This window comes from Phocoena sinus, chromosome 9 (assembly GCF_008692025.1).
Source record: "Phocoena sinus isolate mPhoSin1 chromosome 9, mPhoSin1.pri, whole genome shotgun sequence".
Lineage (NCBI taxonomy): Eukaryota > Metazoa > Chordata > Mammalia > Artiodactyla > Phocoenidae > Phocoena > Phocoena sinus.
In genome coordinates, this window is record NC_045771.1 from 44290853 (window position 1) to 44318150 (window position 27298).

Below are 27298 nucleotides of genomic sequence, written 5' to 3' on the forward strand. Positions count from 1 at the left end.
ACATGTCCCTGACGATCAGTGATGTTGAGCATCTTTTCATGTGTCTGTTGGCCATTTTGATGTTCTCTCTGGTAAAGGTCTATTAGTTCTTCTGCCCGCCAAGTGTTTGTTTTACATTTCCATAAGCTACTTATAGGTGACAAGTGACAGATGTGATGAAATGTGTGATATTGTTTGCACATTACAGTCTAGAACTATGTACAATACCTTCACTGTGACTGAAGGGACAAGGTCAGCTCCCACTTCAACATCAGTAGATTGCTGTAAACACAGAATTGAGAAGAGAAGGAAAGAATAGTTTCAACACTGCACATCAATGAGTAAACACAGTAGGTGTGATACATACTTCTCACCACCAAAAAAAACTATAAAGGATTTATCACTCTGATGGCAGACTAAAAGAGTCAGTGTGGCTTGTTGGATGGCTTCATTGAAAAAGTCACAAGCTAATATTTAAAAACCCACGATTCCAAAAAGGGAAGAAAAGTACATATATTTTACTATCAAACTACTCTATTGCCAAATGTCCTTAAAAACTGAAACTAATTCTATTTACTCATTCTTTATATTATAGAAAAGAAGACTTCTGTATATTTTCTATATAAACAGTACACCATTCTTTTAGGTCCTTGTATTTTTAGCTTGCCAAAGGTATGTTTTATTCTGATTAATAATATGTATTGATATCTGAGACATGTACCTAATGATATAAAGATTCAGTGGCCTTACATCTAGAAAATAAAACAAAAGTAGGAGTGTATTTTTTTTTCCTAGTGCATATCATAAACTCTTTTTTTTTTTTTTTTTTTATGGTACACGGGCCTCTCACTGTTGTGGCCTCTCCCGTTGCAGAGCACAGGCTCCAGATGCACAGGCTCAGCGGCCATGGCTCACGGGCCCAGCCGCTCCGCGGCATGTGGGATCTTCCCGGACCGGGGCATGAACCCGTGTTCCCTGCATCGGCAGGCGGACTCTCAACCACTGCACCACCAGGGAAGCCCTCATAAACTCTTTTACTCTTTGAGCATCAGCCTTGGTTACCTGGTCCTATCTCTTAAAGAATTCAGAATATAATATAATAGAGCAAACATTTCCTTAGAATTTATAACTTTTTTTTTAGAGTGGTAGGTTGAGAGGAAAATATGGTCACTCTATAATAGAATAAGATCAAAGTGTAACATATTTTCTAATAATACCCACATGAATTCCTGAGGGAACAATTAAGATCATGAAGTCTCTGTCCAACAATGAATAAATCCATTGTACTTTGTTAACCTATTTGGAATTATTTTACTAAGAAAAATTAAATCACTTCTAAGCAGTGGGGATCACTCTGATGTAATGGCCATCAGCATAATTAAGAGTTGGGAGATTCATATTCTATTTATGATTCCATAGGAAACTATATATGAACTTTGATCCAACTTCTCAGTCAAGAAGAGAGGATAGCGATGTTTACCTCTTCTATAAAAACCCCCATTCTAACACTAATTATATTATTTTTTGGATGTGTGCTTTCATAACAATGATTGAAAATAAAATATTAAGCCAGGTTTTTTGCTCTAGTATTACCTAAAATCCAGGAAATGTTTTACATTTAGCTGTCGGCAGTTCTGGAAGAGAAACCAACATCTCCTGTTTCCTGCTCTTTTCAATCCATATCTAAACACCTAGATATTTCAGGGACAAAAGTCCTTTGGAAACATGAAATTACAGCCAGAGAGAAGTAGCTCTACAAAGACAGCATAGCATCACAGCCGCCTAAATCGTTGGACTGATGTTTTCCAGTGGGATGAATATGATACTCTCAAGAATCTCTTAAGAAGGAAAGAAATAGTAAGAAGGGGAAATGAAGCTGAAAAGAGACATCTAGTTAAGAGGAAAAAGCACTCCAGGTTACTGATAGGGAAATATATATTACAATACAGTGCTATCACATAAGGCCTTTCCTCAGAAAGATCAAAAGTTGCTAAAGAACACAAAGGGAATTTCAATCCAAATAGCCTATGTTTAAGAGAACCTAGAAAAAATTATACAAGTTGCCCAAAGGAAAAAAAGAATCATTTCCAAGGCAAGAAAATGTGTGTACATTTGTCAGCTAACTAAGCAAAAATGTTCCACTCAGACTACACCCTTCAGGTAGAGTGAGAAATGGTGTGTGCTGAATATCCAATGTTTAAACAGTACCTCTACTATGTGACTCAGCTGCGTGAATGTTTCTTTCATATATAGTCCTACTTTTTTTACGTATACCCAACTTACTATACTATGGCAATGTTAATGTGATTTTTATCACAGCTTGGGTTGGCTGTTTATACTAAGATTAATCTTTGAAAAGCTTATGGAACTACTTACTATATTATGCTGTGATACATAAATATCAAAGTCATTTCCTAAGCAAAATTATATGATATAAATTCCATACAGAGTAAAAAACAGTGAATTCAATCACTTTCCTAAATTGATCAACTTTGGTACAGATATAGATAAACAATATATTTTGCCCGAAGTGCAGGCAGTGAGAGAAAACCAACCATAATCTAACAAGTGTGTACAGAAGACTAAACAAAGAGATGGGGTAACGTAACCAAGGACAGTCCCCCTTTCTTGTTTCTCAGCTTTATTAATTCACTTATAGAGAGAATATATACTGAACACCCATCATGTGACTGGCACTAAGGATATGGCACTGAAGGAGACAAGTAGAATGCAGGTGGTGGTGGTGGTGGTTGTGGTGGTGATGATCGTGATGATCATTTTAAAAGAATCAAAATGTAATTTTATTATTATAATGATTTGTTAGTTAATTACCATAATTCAACAAAGTGGATTCTATTACTATTCCCATTTTACAGATGAGAACATTGAGACTAAGAAAATTGAATACCTTGCCCTGGGTCACACAGATAGAAATGAGAGAAAAAATAATTCCCGGCCCAACTCTATTCTTAAACTACTTCCCCACCACAACCACCATAATGTATTAAACACTATAAATTACCAAACCCTGAGCTATGCCTTTCATAAACATTATCTCATTGAACCTTCAACAAAAATCTAGTGGGGTCAGTATTATTCATCTGGATTAGGATTATCTCAATACTCAGTACTGAAAACGTTTTTTTAAAAAAAGTAGGTAGATTCAGAGTAATGGTGAGAACCTCTTTGACAATTTCCCTTCCCTCCCCCTTTTTTAAGACAGAAATCCTGCCTAAGGAACTTCTTATTACACAAAGAACTTAGAAATGTTTTTTTCTATGAGTAACAAAGCCTAAAACCTATCTTCCCTAAAGTTTCTATTTGGAGGCCCAGAATTTAAACCAATACATTTTGATCCCAATTTATCAGAGTTTGCCACTATCACAAACCCTTTGAAAGTCTGCAAATACACCTACAGATACTGAATCAAAGTTAGGAGAAACCATGGCAGAGACTTTCAGGTCATCTTCTCTCTCAGTCATAGGCCATACACCTGTAATTTTAAGAGAAAAAAAAGTATTTACTCATAAAGTAAAACTTGCTGTATACAGCTGCTAAGGTTTATCTATACCATATATCAAATATATACTCACGAGTTGAAAAAAAAACTGAGGCATTACAGAATGAGAAGCTTTATACTAATTCTTTCCCCTCTACATTACTAGAAAGGAAAACTGTCTCTTTTTCCAAAGATATTAGCTAAGATGTGACCCATTGACTGACGAGTGTCAGGAATTTAAATTCCCTATCCTTAGCTACTGGTAGAAGCCAAAAAGAGTACAACTCTTTTGAAGGTAAACTGGCTGTAATTATCAAAATGTAAAATTCACCAAAAAAATGTAAAATGCATATACCCTGTGACTTAACAAATCTACTCCCAAACATTTACCCAATACTCATAGACATGCCCAAGGAGTTTCTCTGTTGCTAGTAATTATTAAAAACAAAGCAGCCTAAATCTAAATTATATTTCTATTAATAGAGAAATAGTTAACTAAATTATGGTATATCAATACTGTGCAATGGTCCAAAACCCAAAACTCTAAATAAGAGTGCTGTCCATCTTTATATACTGACATGAAAAGAAATCCTAGATATGATATTGATTTAAAAAAAGCAAGATGTAGTACAATGTCTCTAAGACACACATATTTGTGTAAAAACAATTATATAAACAGGAAAATTTTCTCAAAGAATACATAAAAACTTTTAATAAAGGTTACCTTTAAATAATCTAGTGGAACTAAGACCTGGGGTTTATGCTTTCAGTACTGTTTGAATTATTTTGACCATATTCATTTTCTCTTTACAATTGAAAATTTCACAATTTAAAAAATGTTTATAGTGTATAATGAGGTATGACAGGACGAGAGAGAGTCATGGACATATACACACTAACAAACATAAGGTAGATAGCTAGTGGGTAGCAGCCGCATGGCACAGGGATATTGGCTCGGTGCTTTGTGACAGCCTGGAGGGGTGGGATAGGGAGGGTGGGAGGGAGGGAGACACAAGAGGGAAGAGATATGGGAACATATGTATACGTATAACTGATTCACTTTGTTATAAAGCAGAAACTAACACACCATTGTAAAGCAATTATACCCCAATAAAGATGTTTAAAACAATAAATAAATAAATAAAATAAAAAGAACAAGTTATAGAGATCCTAAATAAATAAGAAACATAAATAATACATATGCACATACATATGTGTATATATATACATATATATATGGCAGATTATTGGCTGTCCCCCTAACATCCATTCTTCCCTCCTCCTTCTTTGTGGCAGAACACTAATTCTGTTGAGGCATTCACCTCATCTCAAAGTTATTGAATTGGTCAAATCCCATCATGATGATTTCTCCCCTGACCTTTTGTTGTTTTAGTCGTGATCATGGAGCCTAATCCTGGCAGATGTGAGGTAAGGAAAGGTGGGAGTCGGCATGCTGGTACATGCCTCTGGGAAAGCTAGTCCTCCCTAATCAATGGGGACACTTGGGAGAAATATCTCTCTTCTTCCCTGGAAATCATACTTGCACATAATGCCTGGAACTGCTAAAATCACCCTGTGACCCTGAGAGAAAACATCCCCCCACACTGAGGGTGGCTGACTGAAAATATAGAAAGCACCTGGATGATGTCACATAAATCAGCTGTCTCACAAAGAGAAGAACCACCTACAATTGCCACCAGGCATTCCCACCAATATTACACTGTTTGGAATAAGAATTTCCACAACTTAGTGAGAGTACAAAAGGCTGCTTGTTGCCCACCCAGTAAAGATTCTTCAGTTCTTCTTTACTAAAAAAGAGTCCAATTTTATCCTAAGTAACAAAGTGCTCAACCAAAATGCTAAATTTCCCAGGCTCTTTTGCAGCTTGGAGTGGTCAGTCAGATGTAAGTGGAAGCTGTTCAGGGTGTGGCTTCCAGGAAAGATCGTTAAGTGGGCTGACTCAGCTGCAGATGTGAGGGCAGGAGTTCCAGAAGCCATCCTAGACCAACAGAAGACCCTGGGTGAGAAGGAATCAGAGTCCCTGATGACTTTGGAACTGCCAAATCAACCCTGGACTGCCCATTACTGGACTTCTTTTCCATGAGAAAGAAATAAACCTGAGCCTTATTTAAGCCACCCTGTTTAGGCATTCTGTTATATGCAGCCAGACATAAACCCGAATAGCACATCTTCCAACAAGGTTACCAGGTACAAATGTTTCTACTACTCAATGGTAGAAGCAACTTAGTTATCCTAGACATATTTCAAATGGGTGAAGACTTGCATTTATACGCCCATGTCTTACTGCTCTCTTTCCCTTCCTGAAGACACAAGTATGCTGTGTGGGAGTCTATCTCAGTATTGTACCCTTTCCTTCATATCCATCCCAAGTAAAGAACATATCAACTGTCTAAATCAATCATAAGGAAACTCTGTTTTTGAAAGTGCCTACTGATAGATGTTGTTGACTACTAGTAACAGAAATGCAAGGCAGGATTCTCACTAATGAGTTGAGTATGAAAAGCTTCAAAATCCATAAGCCATACAGAAATTATTACTATAACTTCATGCTTACAACATACATCCCTCATATAACTTACACACATAAAATCAGCTTCAAAAATACTTTTATTACAGTAGATAATATATACCATGTGTAAAACAAAATATACTCTTTAAATTGGCTTTACATTTTGCTGCAATTCCTGCTTTGAAGAAATAAAACAAGCTTTAAAGTGCTGAACATAACCCACAAGACTGTGAACTTCTTTTTTGCAAGTTAAAGTCACTGTATTAAAATAGGTGGCATTTAAATGAATAATGAGGTCATCAAAAAGTTCAGAGTTTTAACTTCTCATAATCTTCTGTAATGAAATGATTTGGTGCTTTTATATAATTACAGGTTTTTGGGGGGTTTTTTTGCGGTACGCGGGCCTCTCACTGCTGCGGCCTCTCCCATTGTGGAGAACAGGCCCCGGACGCGCAGGCTCAGCGGCCATGGCTCACGGGCCTAGCTGCTCCGCGGCATGTGGGATCTTCCCGGCCCGGGGCACGAACCCGTGTCCCCTGCATCGGCAGGCAGACTGTCAACCACTGCGCCACCAGGGAAGCCCGATTACAGGTATTTTAATGAACAAACATACCACAATTTTATAAGTGTAGAGAATACTAAATGTTTTCCATATCTAGAAATAATGTTAAAAGTCTCTCTTTTTTAAGAGTCTCGGTTTCTTTTGTAGGAATAAAACCAAATGATGGTGGCAAAGAAGGGGCAGAGAACTTCAAATATTAACTTTGAGGTTATATAAATAATAAACTTTGCACTCAAGTCTGTGGGTACATCCCTAGCTTAATTAGCACTTATTTTAAGATACACAGAAGAATCAGGGTAATGACAAGTAAAACAGCCTAACCCTTCTCACCCAAGGGCATCACTATGGCCACCAAAAAATAACTTTTAGCTGTAAGGGATTTACCTGAGAAATGTTTTACATAATCAAGTGTTAATCAAAATATCGTTAGCACATTGTTTATGGAAAGGCCAAAATCTCAAGACACAAAATTTGTATTGAAAAGCCACATTAAACTTATTTAACCAACTCTGGAAATTTCATGTTTCATATGTATGCCAATTTTCTCCAATTACATTTTTAAGTGACAAAATGAAACTTATATTCCATTAATCCCAAAACACTAGTATCAAAAATGGAAAAAAATGTGCAATTTGACACATCCAGTTTTAACTATTCTCTATTTGACATGAGGGTCCTGACAACAAATGGGTTTTTAAATAATTGGAGGAACTTAAAAGACCTAAGTTTCACTTGTTTATTTTCAAAACTTTCTAAGAGAATGTGTAAAACCAAAGCATAATAATTATATTTTAATATTAATATTTTTAATATATTATCTAAATTCCTCTGAATGTCTCTTGGTAATATGGGCTCAAAAATACATAAAGCTAGGAAAGTGATTGGACCAGGATTAAGATTGGCTCTGTTGTTTTGGTTGGCTTTTGATGCTCTGCTTCTTTTATTATTCCTGCTTGTTTTAACATTTCTTTTAAGTGAAAATAGTCCATATTTTTTCTCATTAAAAAAATACTTTTACCTGACCCTGAGAAGGGAACTTAAAGTAATGCTTTTCACATGTCCAACTCAAACTGCAGGATTGCTGTTTTGTTTCTCCTTTTAATTTACAGTAAAATTATACCCCTGTGAATCCCAAAGTAAGATAATATTGAGTTATACAAAACTCAAGAACTGAAAATATCATCAGCCTCTGAGTCATTAGAAATCAGCATACCACAGGCTACACTCCATTTGGATCGCTAATTAACTACAAACATAAATTATATCACTAGGCTGCAAATGACTACATTTTTAGTAACAAAGTAGTAAGTCACATACTGCTTTGGTTTCTTTTAAAATAAGCAACTAAAATTTTTTCAGGGATATTAGAAGTTAATAAATGATCACTCTAAACCTTAATGTAATTCTAAAGGTCTAAAACCACTATCCAAAGAAATACATGTTCCTTTCTTAGAGTTTAAAGAAAAAAACTCAGCACTGTCCCTGAAACACACTAACAAAAGTATTACTAGTAAAAGTACACACTAGTAAAAGTATTATTAAATAGGACATATTTTTCAGAAGCTATAAAATACAAATTAAGCACAAAGACTAGTGTGTTAAAGAGCAATGCTGTTTTTACAAAAATGAGTTTAATTAAGCCTGGGGGAGAAAATCAACTAATATGTACAAAACATTATCCATATACAAAATAATATAAATTTTACAATGAATACTAAAATCAAATAATAAAAAGCTGCAAATGAAATACCTTGTGATTTGTTAACATCTTTGATGATTTTCTGAAGTTCTTTCAATTCTATATCAAGTTCATCATAGTTTAGTTCTCTAGATTCAACTTTTGGAGCTTGGAACAAAGAAGGGTCTGTCCCCAGGTATGAACACTGCAAGTGACCATCATCACTCAGAGTGACTATCACTCCCTTTAAATCACTACAAAAAGGAAGAGAAAATGAGACATAATTAAAATTTTTGGTGGATTTAGATTTAATCTAGACCAACTAGATTTTCATTCGATTCAGCTTCAACATACCATTAAGAAAATGACTATATAACGTATCTATTTCTAAAATTTTACATCAAGGACTCAATTTAAATGTTTCAAACATGATTTATATTTACAGAAATATAACAATTATTATTAAAGCTTCCACTTTTGGGGACATAACTATGTGGTAACTCATACTCTAAGAGCTTTTCAAGGTCTTACTTGTATCATTCACTCCTCACTGCACCTCCCACTTGGCAGATTCATAATAAGCAGTGAACAACACATAGGAGCTACAATGGATCAAGAGCCAGGCTCCTGGCTGGCTGAAGACTAGGGCTGAGGCACAGGAGGGAAGATGGGACAATCCAGGGGAATGGGAAGGTTAGTGGAGGAAGCCCTATGAGGCCTTGAAGAGAAATGTGCCCACTGCTCTTTTCCTTTTCCTTCTCTCTACCCTTGGGACATGCTTCCCCTCCCTCCTCAGGTCCACTCACCATGGCTTCTTTCACACGCACTCCTATTCAAGTAGCTCTCTGGTCTGTTCTCTCTTTCCCTTCACTCTTAGATAGAAGTATCCCATTTTCTCATTTAGTAGCTCTTTCTCCATCACTCTTCTCATCCTGATTATCTCTTTTCCTCCCCATCCTTTCACTCTTCCTTCTCTCTTAGGCTCCCTCATCTCTGTTATTCTCTAGAAATAGCCATAATATATAAATTATAGATAACCTTAGCATAAATGCTTAAAAATAAAAGTTGTACATTTCCCTGAACTTGCTATAAAAAGTAGTTGAGATGAACACTATTGGCTTCCTCCCTACCTCGCCCAGAGGGAAAAAATTCAATATTGCCATAAGTCATTTTGAACTGATAGAAAATGAATTTATTTTAGATTTGTTTGTTGTGTTTTCTATTGGTCTGTGATTTAAAAAAAAAACAAAAAACAAGTTTTCCAACACTTTTCTAAAGGTTAAATATTAGTCAAAAACAACAGAAAACTTGAGAGAGAAAAGAACTTGAAAAGAAGTGTTGCTATTTATCTGAAGAAAAGGAGTTAAGGTATATGAGTCTAGGACTCATCCACAACAAATAAGAATTTTTAAAACTCCCCAACTTTGGGTCATGGCAAGTGGTCAGCTCATTAATCTAAAAGCTCAACTTGATTGACAGTAAATACTACCATTGCTCAATCCTTCCCATAAGGTGGCCACCAGCAACTACTTCACCACCTGCCTTCAACACAATATTCCTGTAAATACTTTCTCCAGGATATATACATAATTCTGTAATGTGACTTCAGAAAAATTAAAAATAGATTGTTATCACTGATGTGATAGCTAAAAAACTAGCTAAAAACTAAAAAGGGGGCTTGGGTTCTAGCTCTGACTCTGCTCTATGTAGCTGAGTCAACTTGGAGAAGTCTTCCTAAATGCTTCCTAAATGCCTAAATGCTTTATGTCTAAAATGAGAGGGTGAAACGAGATGATCCTCAAAGGTCTTTAAGTTTAACAAACTGGTTCCATCAAAATAGCTCAGAAAATAAATACTCCCAAATAAAATTATTTTCCTAAAATAAAATGTTTTCACCCCTGTAGTATCTCTGGGCCTGACCCTTTCCTTGCAGGCAACTGAAGCCACTTAGTGACCATGGAAATCCCAACTTCCAGCTCTGACAAGCCCATTTCAAGAGGGCAAACCTCTGTCCCTATTGAGTTAGTTGTGACTGTAGTCTGTTCCCCATTCCACCCAGACCTACTAAAGTCTGAGAACACAGTAAGTCCTAAGGAAACGCTAGGAAACTAAAAGGCAGAGCTTCTCAGACAATGTGGTGATCATCAGTTCTTTGAATCCAAAAGTGTATTTCCATTTTATCTTCCTCCTTTGAGCGATCCATTATAAAGGAAACCTAGCATGAAGCATTACAAATATACCTCACTATCCAAATTTATTTGGTCTTTGAATTGGATAGCTTATCACGGAATCAGTTTCATCCCACTGTTTTAGATGACAAATAGCAACAATTTAGATACAGGGATTTACCTAAAAATTTATCTGAACCTATTAAGTTGTTGAGTTCAGATAGAGAGAGTTTGAATAGTAGTGTATACACATATTTCTTCAGTGTCTCAAAAAGAAAAAATTCTTTACTGGTGTTTTGAGGTGTCCAAACAGAAAAGGGAGAAGCCAGGATCTTTACCCACTCAAAGAGCTTAACAAGCGTCACCAGAATGTCTTAACACTAAATTGCAAAACTTAAGCAATTTACTTTTTTCTTATCAATGGTATTAGAGCCATTACCTACAATTTAGATCAAATAACAGAAATTTAGAATAGCTGAATTCATGTAACATTGCATGTTTTATTCCACAGGAACACTAACACAAGCTCTAAACATTTTAGAATAAATCAGTGAAATTTCTGTCTAAAACATCTATGATGGAAAAAGTACTTTGACACAGGTCTATAACACTACTTAATACATAAGTAATGTCATCACTCGGTATCTTAAATGCAAAGGAAAAATTTTAAATATATATATATAAATATATATATCGTTCCTAAAGTTAAGCCCAACTTAAGTATAAAGTCCAATTTAAGTATAAAAGAAGAACACAATCAAGATTTTTTTAATCTTTCTACTTAAAGAACATTTTTAAAACAATATTGTCCATGTGAGTTAATGTGTACAATTTTCTGAGTGATAGAATTTTATGTTAGGAGAAGCCATCAAGTAAATCAAGTATTGTGTGCCTTATTACTTACTTACATCCTTAAACACTCTCAAAATGAAGGTCTCTAGATTACTCTGGTCCTTGAAATACATCAGCTAAACCAAGGAACCAGAATAATGTATTTTATGAGGACTCAAGGTCAAAGATGTTATATTGCTAGGACACACAATAATTTTGTGATTTTAGCAATGGGGCATGAAATTAAACAATACAGTTAGCTCAAGAATCTGAGGGTAATTGTTTCTTCACTCAGTAAACAGATCCTGGCCTTAACAACACATTCAAACAAAATTCCAGATGGATTTTAAAAGTTAAATTAAAAAATATGAAACTACAAAAATATTTATCTGCCCTTGGGATGGAAAGAACTTTTGCTGCAATAAAGCAATAGAGGACAAAGCAAAGGATCTCTAAGTTAAACCACAAAAAAATTTTAAACTTGTTCTACGCTTTAAAAATACATTACAGTAAGAAGAACAAACTGGGAAAACCTTGGCAACCAACATAAATATATGATTTAAGTTGAATCATATGAAGTTGTGGATATTCAACTGTTTTTGACCTACAAAAACAATTTTGTAGTTTCCTCTACTATGTAAAGAACTCTTACAAGTCAATGAAAATGAGTATATCCCGAAAGAAAAAGGTCAAAGAAAAGGTACAATTCACTTGAATCAGCAACTTAAAGGTTAAATAATCTATGGAATTAAAACTTTTATGTAGTTCTCTTTTTCTGACAAGGCCAATCTATAAAATGAGTAACTTGAAAGTATTTGAAATACAGCTCAAAAGATAAAAAATGAACAGTTTCTTTTGCTAATACAATAAAACAAATGAATAATAGCTTTAAAAACAAATGAAAAGAACATGCACTGAATCTAATGGTTCTTGTCCAGCTGCACTTTATGCAAAATAAAAATATTTTAAGTTATCAAATCATCAAAGTCTGGTTTTTATTATGATATACAGATATCAAAGAAATCTTAAAAACTTAAATTTTGGATTCTTTCATGCCTTTACCAAAATAATACTGAAACAGAAAACAAAAAGTAGGAAGGTGCATGATTTTCATCTAGTCTCTTTTTTATTTACTATCTGCCTCTCATGTCTCTACTGTATTTAAATTGCTCATCATTCATTCACTCATTCATTCATTCATCAAATATTTTCAAACACCTGTTATATGCAGGATGCCATTTGAAGTGCTATAGAGCATACACAGATAAAATCAGAAATTAGCTGAAAAAGATTGCAACCCTGTAAAAGAATAAGACATGCACCTCGATAAGTATGCATGGGGTGGAAAACATAAGAGCTATAAGACAAGTATAAAGTACTTTAGCGTTCAGAAGTAGGAATGTCATTTCTAGCCAAGGGGATCAGGGAAATTTTGATGGAGGAAACAAAAGCTTAAGCTGGACACTGAAATTCAGTCTATTCTTCAGATTATTTCAGAAATCTGAACTAACTCACATGTGATTTGTAAGCAAGGAAATGATGTCAATAGAACTTTGAAGTTGGTTCATACTCTTTTACCCATCACCTGAACGTTTTGAACCTCCAAGTAGTAGCAGAAAAATATAGTACATGGCTATATACAAAGCACCATTATTCCACTGTTCTTTTTGGCTCATATGCCAAAATTTTTTGCAAATATGTCCTGGATTGAAAGTGCTTCTTACATGGTTCTCATGTTCAGTTTGTCTTTTGCTCTTTTTTCCTCAACGCTTCCTTCACACTACCATCATCTTTCTATTTAAAAGTAAAGTGCTATTTTAATATGACTGTTATTTGGGTTTGGCTTGTTTGTTTGGTTGATTAGTTTCTTGGTTGGTTGGTTCGCTTTGCTTTGCTTTTTTGGTGCTCCAATCACAGTTGTATAAATTTTAAGTGATCTGCCCCACAACAATTTATTTTGCTTGTTTGGTTGTTTTTTACTTGACATATAGTTGATTTACAATGCTGTGCCAATCTCTGCTGTACAGCAAAGTGACTCAGTTTTATACATATAGACATTCTTTTTTTTTAATATTCTTTTCCATATGGTTTATCCCAGAAGATTGGATATAGTTCCCTGTGCTATACCATAGGACCTTGTTGTTTATACATTCTAAATGTGGCAATTTATTTTTAAAGACTTCTTACTGTTAACTTGTAATTTATTACATTATAACATAAATATCTGTAGTATTTGAGCCTTTGGGATTTGGAGAACAGGTGTGAAGAACATTCAGCATGGAGAACATGAGAGAAGAAGAGGGAGAAAAGTTTAGACTATGTATGAGAAAGAACAAGCAACCTGGATACAACATTCATTGAATAAAAAAAAAAAAAGAGGAAAGAGACTTGGGAATAAAGCCATCTAAAGATCTTAAGCTTTAATCTATGTAATTGTGGAACCAGTAAAGACTTTTGAGCTAGTGAGTGACATGAGCAAAATATGCTTTAAAAAGATGTACCCTAAAAGACTCAATATAGTTTAAAATGTTGATTCTCACCAAAATGATTCATAATGTAACACAATCCAAATGAAAATCCCAAAAAGCTTTTTTTTGTAGAAACTAACAAGCTGATTTCCACATTTCTATGGAAGTACCCAAAAAAACACCTAGAATGGCAAAACAATCTTGAAAAAAAGAATAGAGATGGAGGGCTTTCATAAACTGACTTCAAGACACACTATAACATCTATGAGTAATTGAGGGAAAAGGACTTGTGTCCTCTGCATATAAAGAACTACTATAACAAATGACCAAGACACACACACACCACGCATACAAAATTCAACTGGGCAAGGACTTGCATAGATATATTCACAGAGTAAAGTATAAAAACTGTCACACAAGCTAAGAAAAAATGCCTCAATATTATTAGTCATTAGGGAATATGCAAATTAAAATCACAATTTGCTTACCACCACCACATACATCAGAATGTCTAAATTAAAAGACTGACTGCATTAAATGCTGGAGAGGATGTGGAGCAACCAAAACTCTTATATATCAACTGGTGGGAGTGTAAAATGGTTTAACTAATGTGCAAAAAAGTTTGGCAATTTCTCATTAGACTAAACATATACCAACCCTCTAACCCAGCAATTTTACTCCTAGTTATTTATCTAAAATAAATGAAAACATATGTCCACAAAAAGGCTCATACATAAAATGAGATAAACAAGTTATGATACATTCATTGAATGGAACATTACTCAGCAGCAAAAAATAAACCAACACTGGTACATGCAACAACAAAAAGTGAATGTTGTAAAATATTATGCTGAAAAAAACGACAGACATAAAAGATACATACTGTGTGATACCATTTATATAAAGTTCTAGAACAGGCACACAAATCTATTATGAAAAAATATGAACAGTTGTTACTTGGAAGCAGGGGAGAAGGGGATTATTAACTGGAAAGGGACACAGGGAAATTTCTGTGATGGAAAGGTTTCTATAACTTGAGAGAACTATGGGTTACACAGGTGTATATCCATTGTCAAAACTGTACAGTTAAGGTTTGTGATGCTCCAATGTATATAAATTTACCTTTAAAAAAGGAATTAAAAAAATGGGGTAGGCAGAGGGGTAGAAAAAGCCAGCATGCCAGAACACAGATAAGTGCTGAAGCTGAGCACTGGCTACAAGGGGAGTTCCATGATGCCATCCACTTACTTTGTATATATTTAAACTTTTCCATGAATACAGAAATTGGGGGTTCAAAAAAGATAGCAAAGTGTATACATACTACACAAATACATATAAAGTGATACTATCAATACACAAAATACTTTTAGTGATAACGTATAAAATCTACCTGGACATGAGCTGGGACCTGCCTCACATTTTAGCACCCATATTCCCCACCCTTATTCACACATGCATAAACAGACACACAGAACTTTTAAGTGTGTGTGTTGTGTGTGTGTGTGTGTGCGTGTGTGTGAAATAGAGAGAGATGATTTATGTGAATACTAGGTATTTTTAAATACTTTGTTGACATATAGCTACTTAAATGAAGCAACAATTCCACAGCAACTGATTCACTGGTAAAAAAAAAAACTAACAAGCCAATGTGTGGGCCCATCAATGTGTACCCTTTCCCCCCCAAAGTAATTAAAGGCATCATTATTTCTTTGATGTTAACACTGACTCCTCTTTTAAAAAGTATCTCTTCCCACAGAGATACTACTTACTTACTACCGTTCAAATAAAATAGACCACTTTACTATACCCACTAAATAATACTTTTATAATAGCACCCTGCAAAATGTTATAGCATTTTCTTTAAATTTTTTGCATGTCAGTCACCTTAACCAGGCTGCTAATTCCCTCAGGGCAGGAATTATGTGACACTGAATTTGTGTCCCTCAATGCCAGACACAATGACTTCATCTATATGAAATTTTCCAAAAGAATTCAAAATTTACCTCTAATACTAAGTCATAAGCAAATACAAAAATGCCACAACATTCCATATACCAATCAATAATTATAGACTAACAAGTAAATCTAAAACACCTCTGTAATTGTCCATAATACTTTAAATGGAACCCTTTAGATCAATATAGGATAAACCCAACTTTATTTACAGTTATCTAATGTCCCTTCCTTATTCCTTCTAATCATCAAATAATAAGACAATGCCAAAAGGAGTGGGAAGATAAGAATATGCAGGTGGTAGCTCTAACCTGGCACTGAGCCTTGAACGTATGAATGCCAAGAAAGCTAGTATGCAAATATAGTCTCTCCCAAGGAAAATAAGAACATTTTCTAAAGTAAAAGTTCAAAGCAATGAATCTTTCCATAAATAAAGCTAGATGTTGGAGTCCTTTCCTGATGCATGAAAGAAGACATGATTGGTGCCATAATTTTCTAATGTATTAAGCCCTTACCGGAATTAAGTCAGGCATTAAGGAAACCACCTGTGTATGTTTTAGCTCTATGTGTTGAGGAGTTACTTTGCAATTTTTAAAAATAATTAGGCCTTGTTTGTCCTTTCTCTGTATGACCATCTCTCAGGTAAAGCTTCATATCAATACCTTTTGACAAACATCAGTTCGTACTGAATACAAAATCTGGAGCCAGGAAGAATCAAGCGTAGAATCTAAGTTTCCTGATGTACAGTGAAAGTATATTTTTGCCCACCATTCCATGTTGACTTTCCCAAGAATGGAAAATTTAAAACAATTTTTAAGGTGTAACTTTGAGGTTTGTGTAAATGGTTTTTAGTTATTATTGCTATCCACATTAGCCTCGATAAGCAAGAGCTGGATTATTTAATACGATGAGACATGGTAATTAGAATGCCCAAGAAAAGGACAAGTAAAAATGGGGAGCCAAGGCCAGAGTACAAACATATCATAGTAAAAATAGCTCTGCCAAAAGAAGTTGTCACAGCAAATTGCAGAAATTACAGAGGCTGTAGTTGGGTAGACTGAACAAAATACCGCTTGTAGTAAAGAAATTTCTAAGCAGCAAAAACTCAGACATGAGCTTGCTCTTTCAAACCTCTCTTATTAGACTTACTAGAAAGTCACACAAGACTGCTAAATCTGGCTAATTATGTTCACAAGACTGAACAGGTAAATTGCTAACCAGAAAAAAAAAGAAAAGATATAACTTCTAGAAGTGCCTATTTTGTACTGGGGAAGTAAAATACATTTATAAGGACTTACCTCTAACCGTTTTCATTATTGAAAATTATGTGTTTATTTAGAACTTACTGTATCCAGGCATCATTCTAGATGTTATAGATAGATAGGCAGATTACACTGGTCATTTTCCTCAAAGAACTTAAAGTACAGTGGCCATTACAGATATGTAAATCAAACAAGAATGTGTGAGATGTATGAAGCATGCTCTGATGAATGATGGACGTAAGCAAGGGAACCATAAAAACAAAAGTGAAAGAATATCAAAAATCAGACAGTAAGCAGACCAGAATGCTTTCTAGAGGAGATAACACAAGCAGGAATTGGAATAAGAGAAGGAGCGGGTATTCCAGCAAAGCATTTCCTTAAAGGGGGACACACACACACACACACACACACACACACACACACCCTGCATAGAGTACACGGCGTTCAAGAGGTGTTTTTACCAAAGCCAGAAACAAACAGATATTCAACAAATATCTATGTGAGTATCAAAGATGTGTCAGAGATCGTTCTCAAATTGAGTACCAGTGAAGAAAACAACACAAAAATCTCTGTCCCTCCAAGGAGCTCACATTCTGGTAAGGAGTAGGAAAAACAATGAACAAAAGAAATAAATATATTAGTAATTTCAAAGTGGACAGGCGCGTATGAAGAAAAAGTAAGCAGGTAAAGTGAGCCTCAAATTGGACCTAGAAAGAAAAGACATGAGTGCATAGGCTGGGGAGGGCATTCCAGAACAGTGGAACAGCATTAAGTATCAAGATACACCTGTTTCCATCAGCCAGAAAGTCTATTTCTCCCCAAGGGGATTCATATGGAAAAGTGGGGTGATAAAAATTATAAGATGGTAAAAATACAAAGGCTTTGAATGCCCTGCAAAGAATTGTAGACCTTACAACCACAAGCAATAGGAAACCACTGAAAGATCCCAATGGAGGTAGAAACAATAAATTTTCTCAGTACTCCTCAATTTCATGTAGTATTTGGACAGAAAGCTGATCATGTCCCTCCCGTTCACATCATTCCATAGGCACTCACTGTGCGGCTACATGATACTGTGTTAAAAACAATACTTTAAATTAATACTATATTACATGTCATAAAAGGTTACAGAGGTGTGGTTCATCTCTGGTCACTAAGGAAGATAGGTGCTTATATTCCATTCTAGATAACACAAGACCCTATGTGCTAAGTAATATAATGAATGAACAAAGTTCAATAGTAACATAGAAAAAGGACACTATAAAATGTTAATATTATGAAACCAAGAATGGAGAATTTGAAAAAAACAAATAGGATGTAAACACAAGGAGATGGACAGAAAAAAGGTATTTCAGGTGGAGAATTTTAGAGAGGGACACAATCATATGTCCATCTCAAGTGCAGTATGGCAAGAAATCATAAGAGCTTTTCTGCATCAGAGTTAATTCACAAAAAATGCAAATCTTTCTGGCCACATTACTTTCCTTCCAAAAATTAAAATAGCTTTTATCATTATATATCCTGTGGGGGAAAGTGTATTTCTTACTATTTAGATTAACATTTTTTTTGTTGTTTTGTTTTTTCTGGGTTTTTTTTTGGGTTTTTTTTTTTTTAGACTAACATTCTATTGAAGAATTGTCAGTGGGAAAAAATAATGATCACTATTTTAAGCAATTAAAGTGTTAACATCAATATACAGATATTTTTAGGAGAAAAAATCAAGGCAGCTTTCGAACACATCATGCAGTAAACAAGGCAGGTAAGTGATAAGTGTCTGTAAATAACAAATGTGGCCAGACTATGACAGATCTTGAAGGCTGTGAGCACGTCTCTTTTAAGTAAGGCAATAACAGAATTAGACAACATTTTAGATAATGGGACACTTTTTTAATGCAAGTCTAATCACACCATTCCCTGGATCAGAAAACTCCAGTGATTTCCCAATTTAAAATCAAAATCCTGGACTTCCCTGGTGGTCCAGCGGTTAAAACTCTGTGCTCCCAATGCAGGGGGCCCGGGTTTGTTCTCTGGTCAGGGAACTAAATCCCAACATGCTGCAACGAAGATCTCACACGTGGCAACGAAGATCCACGTGCCACAACTAAGATCAGGCGCAGCCAAATAAATAAATAAATATTAAAAGCAAAATAAAATTAAAATAAAAATCCTTTAAATTAAGCTATGACCCCTGCTTATTTGACCTGTAGTCCACTTCCCTCCCCCACCCATGCTTCCCCAGCCCTCCATTCCTATCCTTCTACTGACTTCCCTCTTCCACTTCGTAGGAATTGTCATTCTCCATTCCCCTTTAGTACCTGGTATGCTCTTCCTCCCCTCCCTTTAAAAAGGATCTTTCTTTAGCTCAAGTCTACTCATCCTTCAGATTTCAACTCAGAAAATTTCCTAGGACCTCACATTCTAGGTGAGGTCCTCTTGTTTACATGCTCCCAAAGAACAAGGTACTACTATTCCTCCAGGATTTTTCACTATTGAAATAATATCTTCATCTGTGTAATTATGTATTTAATATCAGTCTTCCTCACTACAAGTTCCATAAATTCAGTGACTATGATAGCTTTGCTCATAAACGTATCTCCAGAACCTAGCACAGTACCTGGCACAAGAGAGGGAGGCTAAATAAACATTCACTGAATTAATTAAATGAAGAAAGCGAAAATAATTCTTTGCTGTGTGGAAATGCATTCTAGGATGCATCCATGCATTCTAGGATGTTTACCACCATCCCTGCCCTGAACCCACTAAATGCTAATAAAAACTCTCTCTCCTCTTTGTGTTATGACAACCAAAATGTCTCCAGGCATTGCCAAATGTCCCCCTGGGTAGTAAAATCTCTCCCAGATGAGAACCACTGAGCTAGGAGAATAATATATCCTGGTCTGCAAAGGTCAGTCCCAGTTTATGCCTGTTGTCCTGGTACAGTTATTAACACCATCCCCTTTCACTCTCAGGAAGTATCCCAGTTAATAAATTATATTGTCATCCTACCTGGATGTATCTATATGGGTTCTCTTGTCCAGACCAAGTGAACTATTATGTACATAATGACCATGGTATTTCTTCTAACCTAGCAGAAAATTATAGCATTATTTCCAAGAACTATGGTTTAAAACAAAACAAAACAAAAAACTACCTTTGTATTAGGCTTTGAATTAATGCAAATAGTACAATGACAGTGGACAGAAGAAACACAGCAGAGATACAAAGAATAATAAATAGTATATGATGATCAATTAAATGTGGGAAAAAGAAGTCAAAGAAAATCCCTAAGGTTGAGCGTGAGAGAGCTGGATATAAAGACATCTATCAAGATTAGATATACAATAGAAGGTGGGTTGTATTTTGTGCAGTGAATGGGGAGAAGATGAAGGTAGTAAGCTTGAACTTTGAAGCACCCCCCCCCAATACTCAGGTGATACCCACCAGACAGGCGGAAGCACAGGACTTGCAGGGACACAGAGCTTTGTTGGGATGTGCTCCGCTCCTTTGGCTCCAGTGCCACTGGACTTCTCCCACTTGTCTACTCCTTGTTTTCTTCAAGGGCTCTTCTTCCTGCTTCCTAATTTTGAGAATCCCTAAACACTACTCAAACTTCTCTGCTTCCCACTCTCTGTTAACTCTGAGAATTCATTCTGTTAGCTATTACCTCTGTGATAACAATTGTCAGTCTCACTCACAGCCTGTAATCTCAAATATCATGTGACCAGATCACCTGAGTACTTCCACTAGGATTACATTAACTTTCATGTGTATAAGTCTTTTCAGTTTAAAAACAACTTTCATGGGGGGGATGGGGGGGACCTTCAAGATGGCGGAGGAGTAAGACGTGGAGATCATCTTCCTCCACACAAATACATCAAAAATACATCTACATGTGGAACAGCTCCTACAGAACACCTACTGAACGCTGGCAGAAGACCTCAGACTTCCCAAAAGGCAAGAACTCCTCACACATACCTGGGTAGGTCAAAAGAAAAAAGGAAAAACAGAGACAAAAGAATAGGGACGGGACTTGCACCTCTGGGAGGGAGCTGTGAAGGAGGAAAACTTTCCACACACTAGAAAGCCCCTTCACTGCAGGTGGTGGGGGGTGGGCAGGGGGGAAGCTTTGGAGCCAGGGATGGAGACTGCAGCAAACAGGGGTGCAAAGGGTAAAGCGGAGAGATTCCCGCACAGAGGACCGGAGCCCACCAGCACTCACCAGCCTGAGAGGATTGTCTGCTTACCAAACCGGGGCGGGCAGAGGCTGAGAGCTGAAGCTCGGGCTTCAGAGGTCAGATCCCAGGGAGAGGACTGGGGTTGGCTGCTTGAACACAGCCTAAAGGGGGCTAGTGCGCCACAGCTAGCTGGGAGGGAGTCCGGGAAAAAGTCTAGAACTGCCTAAGAGGCAAGAGACCATTTTTTCCGTGGTGCGCAAGGAGAGGGGATTCAGAGGACAGCCTAACAAGCTCCAGAGACGGGCACAAGCCGTGGCTACCAGCGCGGACACCAGAGACGGGCATGAGGATGTGAAGGCTGCGGCTGCAGCCACCAAGAATCCTGTGTGCAAGCACAGGTCACTATCCACACCTCCCCTCATGGGAGCCTGTGCAGCACACCACTGCCAGGGTCCCGTGATCCAGGGACAACTTCCCCGGGAGAACACACAGTGTGCCTCAGGCTGTTGAAGTGTCACGCCAGCCTCTGCCACCACAGCTCGCCCATATTCCAAATATAACTACCATACCCCTCTCTGCCCCAAGCCTGAGTGAGCCAGAGCCCCCTAATCAGTGGCTCCTTTAACCCTGTCCTGTCTGAGCAGGGAACAGACGCCCTCAGGTGACCTACACACACAGGCGGGGCCAAAATCCAAAGCTGAACCCCAGGAGCTGTGCAAATAAAGAAGACAAAGGGAAACCTCTCCCAGCAGCCTCAGAAGCAGCGGATTAAATCTCCACAGTCAACTTGATGTACCCTGCATCTGTGGAATACCTGAATACACAATGAATCATCCCAAATTGAGGAGGTGTATTTTGGGAGCAACTATAGACTTGGGGTTTGCTTTCTGCAAGTAATTTGTTTCGCGTTTTATGTTTATTTTAGTTTAGTATTTAGAGCTTAATCATTGGTACATTCCTTTATTGATCTGGTTCCTATCTTCCTTTTATATATATATATATATATATATATATATATATATATATGTTTTTTTTCCTTTTTCTCTTTTTGTGAGTGTGTATGTGTATGCTTCTTTGTGTGATTTTGTCTGTATAACTTTGCTTTTACCATTTGTCCTACAGTTCTGCCTGTCCGTTTTTTGGGGGTTTTCTTTTGTATAGTTTTTAGTGCTTGCTGTCATTGGTGGATTTCTTTTTTGGACTGGTTGCCCTCTTATTTTTTTTAAATTACTTTTATTATTTTTTATTTTTAATAACATTTTTTATTTTAATAACTTTTTTCTTTGTTTGTTTCTTTCTTTCTTTTCTCCCTTTTCTTCTGAGCTGAGTGGCTGACAAGGTCTTAGTGCTCTGGCTAGAGGTCAGGCCTGAGCCTCTGAGGTGGGAGAGGTGAGTTCAGGACATTGGTCCACTACAGACCTCCCAGCCTCACATGATATCAAATGGTGAAAAGTCTCCCAGAGATCTTCATCTCAATGCTAAGACCCAGCTCCACACAACAACCAGCAAGCTCTACTGCAAGACACCCTATGCTAAACAACTAACAAGACAGGAACACAACCCCAGCCATTAGCAGAGAGGCTGCCTAAAATCATAACAAGTTCACAGACAGTCCAAAACACAACCAGATATGGTCCTGCCCACCAGAAAGACAAGATCCAGCCTCATCCCCCAGAACACAGGCACCAGTACCCTCCACCAGGAAGCCTACACAACCCACTGAACCAACCCTATGCACTGGAGGCAGACACCAAAAACAATGGGAACTACAAACCTGCAGCCTGTGAAAAGGAGACCCCAAACACAGTAAGTTAAGCAAAATGACAAGACAGAGAAATACACAGCAGATGGAGGACCAAGGTAAACACCCACCAAACCAAACAAATGAAGAGGAAATAGGCAGTCTACATGAAAAAGAATTCAGAGCAATGACAGTAAAGATGATCCAAAATCTGAGAAACAGAATGGAGAAAATACAAGAAACATTTAACAATGACCTAGAAGAACTAAAGAGCAAACAAACAGTGATGACCAACACAATAAATGAAATTAAAAATTCTCTAGAAGGGATCAATAGCAGAATAACTGAGGCAGAAGAACGGATAAGTGACCTGGAAGATAAAATAGTGGAAATAACTACCTCAGACAGAATAAAGAAAAAAGAATGAAAAGAACTGAGGACAGGCTCAGAGACGTCTAGGACAACACTAAATGCACCAACATTCGAATTATAGGGGTCCCAGAAGAAGAAGAGAAAAAGATAGGGACCGAGAAAATATCTGAAGAGATTATAGTTGAAAACTTCCCTAATATAGGAAAGAAAATAGTGAATCAAGTCCAGGAAGCACACAGATTCCCATATAGGATAAATCTAAGGAGAAACACGCCAAAACACATATTAATCAAACTATCAGAAATTAGATACAAAGAAAAAAATATTAATAGTAGCAAGGGGAAAAAGCGATAAATAACATACAAGGGAATCCCCATAAGGTTAACAGCTGATCTTTCAGCAGAAACTCTGCAAGCCAGAAGGGAGTGGCAGGACATATTTAAAGTAATGAAAGGGAAAAACCTCAAACGAAGATTACTCCACCGAGCAAGGATCTCATTCAGATTCAAGAGACAAATTAAAAACCTTTACAGACAAGCAAGAGCTAAGGAAAATTCAGCACCACCAAACCAGTTTTACAACAAATGCTAAAGGAACTACTCTAAGCAGGAAACACAAGAGAAGGGAAAAGACCTACAATAACAACCCCAAAACAATTAAGAAAAAGGTAATACGAACATACATATCAATAACTACCTTAAATGTGAATGGATTAAAGCTCCAAGCAAAAGACACAGACTGGCTAAATGGATACAAATACAAAACCCGTATGTATGCTTATGTTGTATACAAGAGACCCACTTCAGGACCCAGGGACTCATACAAACTGAAAGCCGAGGGGATGGAAAAAGATATTCCATGCAAATGGAAATCAAAAGAAAGATGGAGGAGCAATTCTCATATCAGACAAAATAGACTTTAAAATAAAGACTATTACAAGAGACAAAGAAGGACAATACATAATTATAAAGTGATCAATCCAAGATGAAGATATAAAGATTCTAAATATTTATGCACCCAACATAGGACCACCTCAATACATAATGCAAATGCTAACAGCTATAAAGAGGAAATCGACAGTAACAGAATAATAGTAGGCAACTTTAACACCGCACTTTCACCAATGGACAGATCAACCAAGATGAAAATAAATAAGGAAACACAAGCTTTAAATGACACATTAAACAAGATGAACTTAATTGATATTTGTAGGACATTCCATTCAAAAACAACAGAATACACTTTCTTCTCACAGTTCATGGATCATTCTCCAGGGTAGATCATATCATGGGTCATAAATCAAGCCTTGGTAAACATAAGAAAAATTGAAATTGTATCGAGTATCTTTTCCGACCACAACACTATGGGACTAGGTGTCAGTTACTGGAAAAAACTGTAAAAAATACAAACACATGGAGGCTAAACAATACGCTACTAAATAACCAAGAGATCACTGAAGAAATCAAACAGGAAATCAAAAAAATACCTAGAAACAAATGACAGTGTAAAACAGGACGACCCAAAACCTACGGGATGCAGCAAAAGCAGTTCTAAATGGGAAGTTTATAGTAACAATCTTAGCTCAAGAAACAAGAAACATCTAAAATAAACAAACGACTACCTTACACCTAAAACAATTAGTGAAAGAAGAACAAAAAAATCCCAAAGTTAGCAGAAGGAAAGAAATCATAAAGATCAGATCAGAAATAAATGAAAAAGAAATGAAAGAAACAATGGCAAAGATCAATATAACTAAAAGCTGATTTTTTAAGAAGATAAACAAAATTGATAAACCATTAGCCAGACTCATCAAGAAAAAAACGGAGAAGACTCAAACCAATAAAATTAGAAAATGCAAAAGAAGTAACAACTGACACTGCAGAAATACAAAGGATCATGAGAGGTTACTACAAGCAACTCTATGCCAATAAAATGGACAACCTGGCAAGAAATGGACAAATTCTTAGAAAAGCACAACCTTCCAAGACTGAACCAGGAAGAAATAGAAAACATAAACAGACCAATCACAAGCACTGAAATTGAAACTGAGAATTTAAAATCTTCAAACAAACAAAAGCCAGGAGCAGATGGCTTCACAGTTGAATTCTATCAAACATTAAAGAAGAGCTAACACCCATACTTCTCAACCTCCTTCCAAGATCTAGCAGAGGCAGGAACACTCCCAAACTCATTCTAATGAGGCCACCACCACCCTGATACCAAAACCAGACAAAGATACTACAAAAAAGAAAACTATACACCAATATCACTGATGAATATAGATGCAGAAATCCTCACAAAATACTAGCAAACAGAATCCAACACCACATTAAAGGGATCATACACCATGATCAAGTGGGGTTTATCCCAGGACTGCAAGGATTGATTCTTCAATATGAGAAAATCAATCAGTGTGATACACCATATTAAACCCAATTGAAGGAGAAAAACCATTATGGTCATCTCAATAGATGTAGAAAAAAGCTTTCAACAAAATTCAACATCCATTTTTCATAAAAACTCTCCAGAAAGTAGGCAGAGAGGGAACTTACCTCAACATAATAAAGGCCATATATGACAAACCAACAGCCAGAATCGTTCTCAATGGTGAAAAACTGAAACCATTTCCACTAAGATCAGGAACAAGACAAGGGTGCCAACTCTCACCAATATTATTCAACACAGTTTTGGAAGTTTTAGGCACAGCAATCAGAGAACAAAAAGAGATAAAAGGAATCCAAATTGGAAAAGAAGTAAAGCTGTCACTGTTTGCTGATGACATGATACTATACATAGAGAATCCTAAAGATGATACCAGAAAACTACTAGAGCTAATCAATGAATTTGGTAATATAGCAGGATATAAAATTAATTCTCAGAAACCTCTTGCATTCTTATACACTAATGATGAAAAGTCTGAAAGAGAAATGAAGGAAACAGTCACATTTACCATTGCAACAAAAAGAATAAAATACCTAGGAATAAACCTATCTAGGGAGACAAACGACCTGTATGCAGAAAACTATAAGACACTGATGAAAGAAATTAAAGATGATACCAACAGATGGAGAGATATACCATGTTCTTGGATTGGAAGAATCAATATTGTGAAAATGACTATACTACCCAAAGCAATCTACAGATTCAATGCAATCCCTATCAAATTACCAATGGCATTTTTTACAGAACTAGAACAAAAAATCTTAAAATTTGTATGGAGACACAAAAGAGCCCGAATAGCCAAAGCAGTCTTGAGGGAAAAAAACAGAGCTGGAGCAATCAGACTCCCTGACTTCAGGCTATACTACAAAGCTACAGTAATCAAGACAATATGGTACTGGCACAAAAACAGAAACACAGATCAATGGAACAAGATAGAAAGCCCAGAGATAAACCCACACACCTATGGCCCACTAATCTGTGACAAAGGAGGCAAGGATATACAATGGAGAAAAGACAGTCTCTTCAATAAGTGGTGCTGGGAAAACTGGACAGCTACATGTAAAAGAATGAAATTAGAACACTCCCTACACCATACACAAAAATAAACTCAAAATGGATTCGAGACCTAAATGTAAGACCGGACACTATAAAACTCTTAGAGGAAAACATAGGAAGAGCACTCTAAGACATAAATCACAGCAAGATCTTTTTTGATCCACCTCCTAGAGTAATGGAAATAAAAACAAAAATAAACAAATGGGACCTAATGAAGCTTCAAAGCTTTTGCACAGCAAAGGAAACCATAAACAAGACAAAAAGACAACCCTCACAATGGGAGAAATTATTTGGAAACGAAGCAACTGACAAAGGATTATTCTCTAAAGTATACAAGCAGCTCATGCAGCTCAATATCAAAAAAACAAACAACCCAATCCAAGAATGGGCTGACGACCTAAATAGACATTCTCCAAAGAAGATATACAGATTGCCAACAAACACATGAAAGGATGCTTAACATCACTAATCATTAGAGAAATGCAAATCAAAACTACAATGAGGGGGCTTTCCTGGTGGCGCAGTGGTTGAGAGTCCGCCTGCTGATGCAGGGGACACGGGTTCGTGCCCCGGTCCGGGAAG

At 36.5% G+C, this 27298-nt stretch overlaps 1 protein-coding gene across 1 annotated transcript in view; it reads right to left on the minus strand.

Moving 5' to 3' along the window:
- The window catches only part of BBS9 (Bardet-Biedl syndrome 9), a 454814-nt gene that overhangs the window by 273752 nt on the left and 153764 nt on the right, over nt 1-27298 (minus strand). The window contains 3 exon segments of the mRNA XM_032643444.1: nt 208-261; nt 3396-3472; nt 8321-8502. Of these exon segments, the coding sequence (XP_032499335.1) occupies nt 208-261; nt 3396-3472; nt 8321-8502 (313 nt within the window).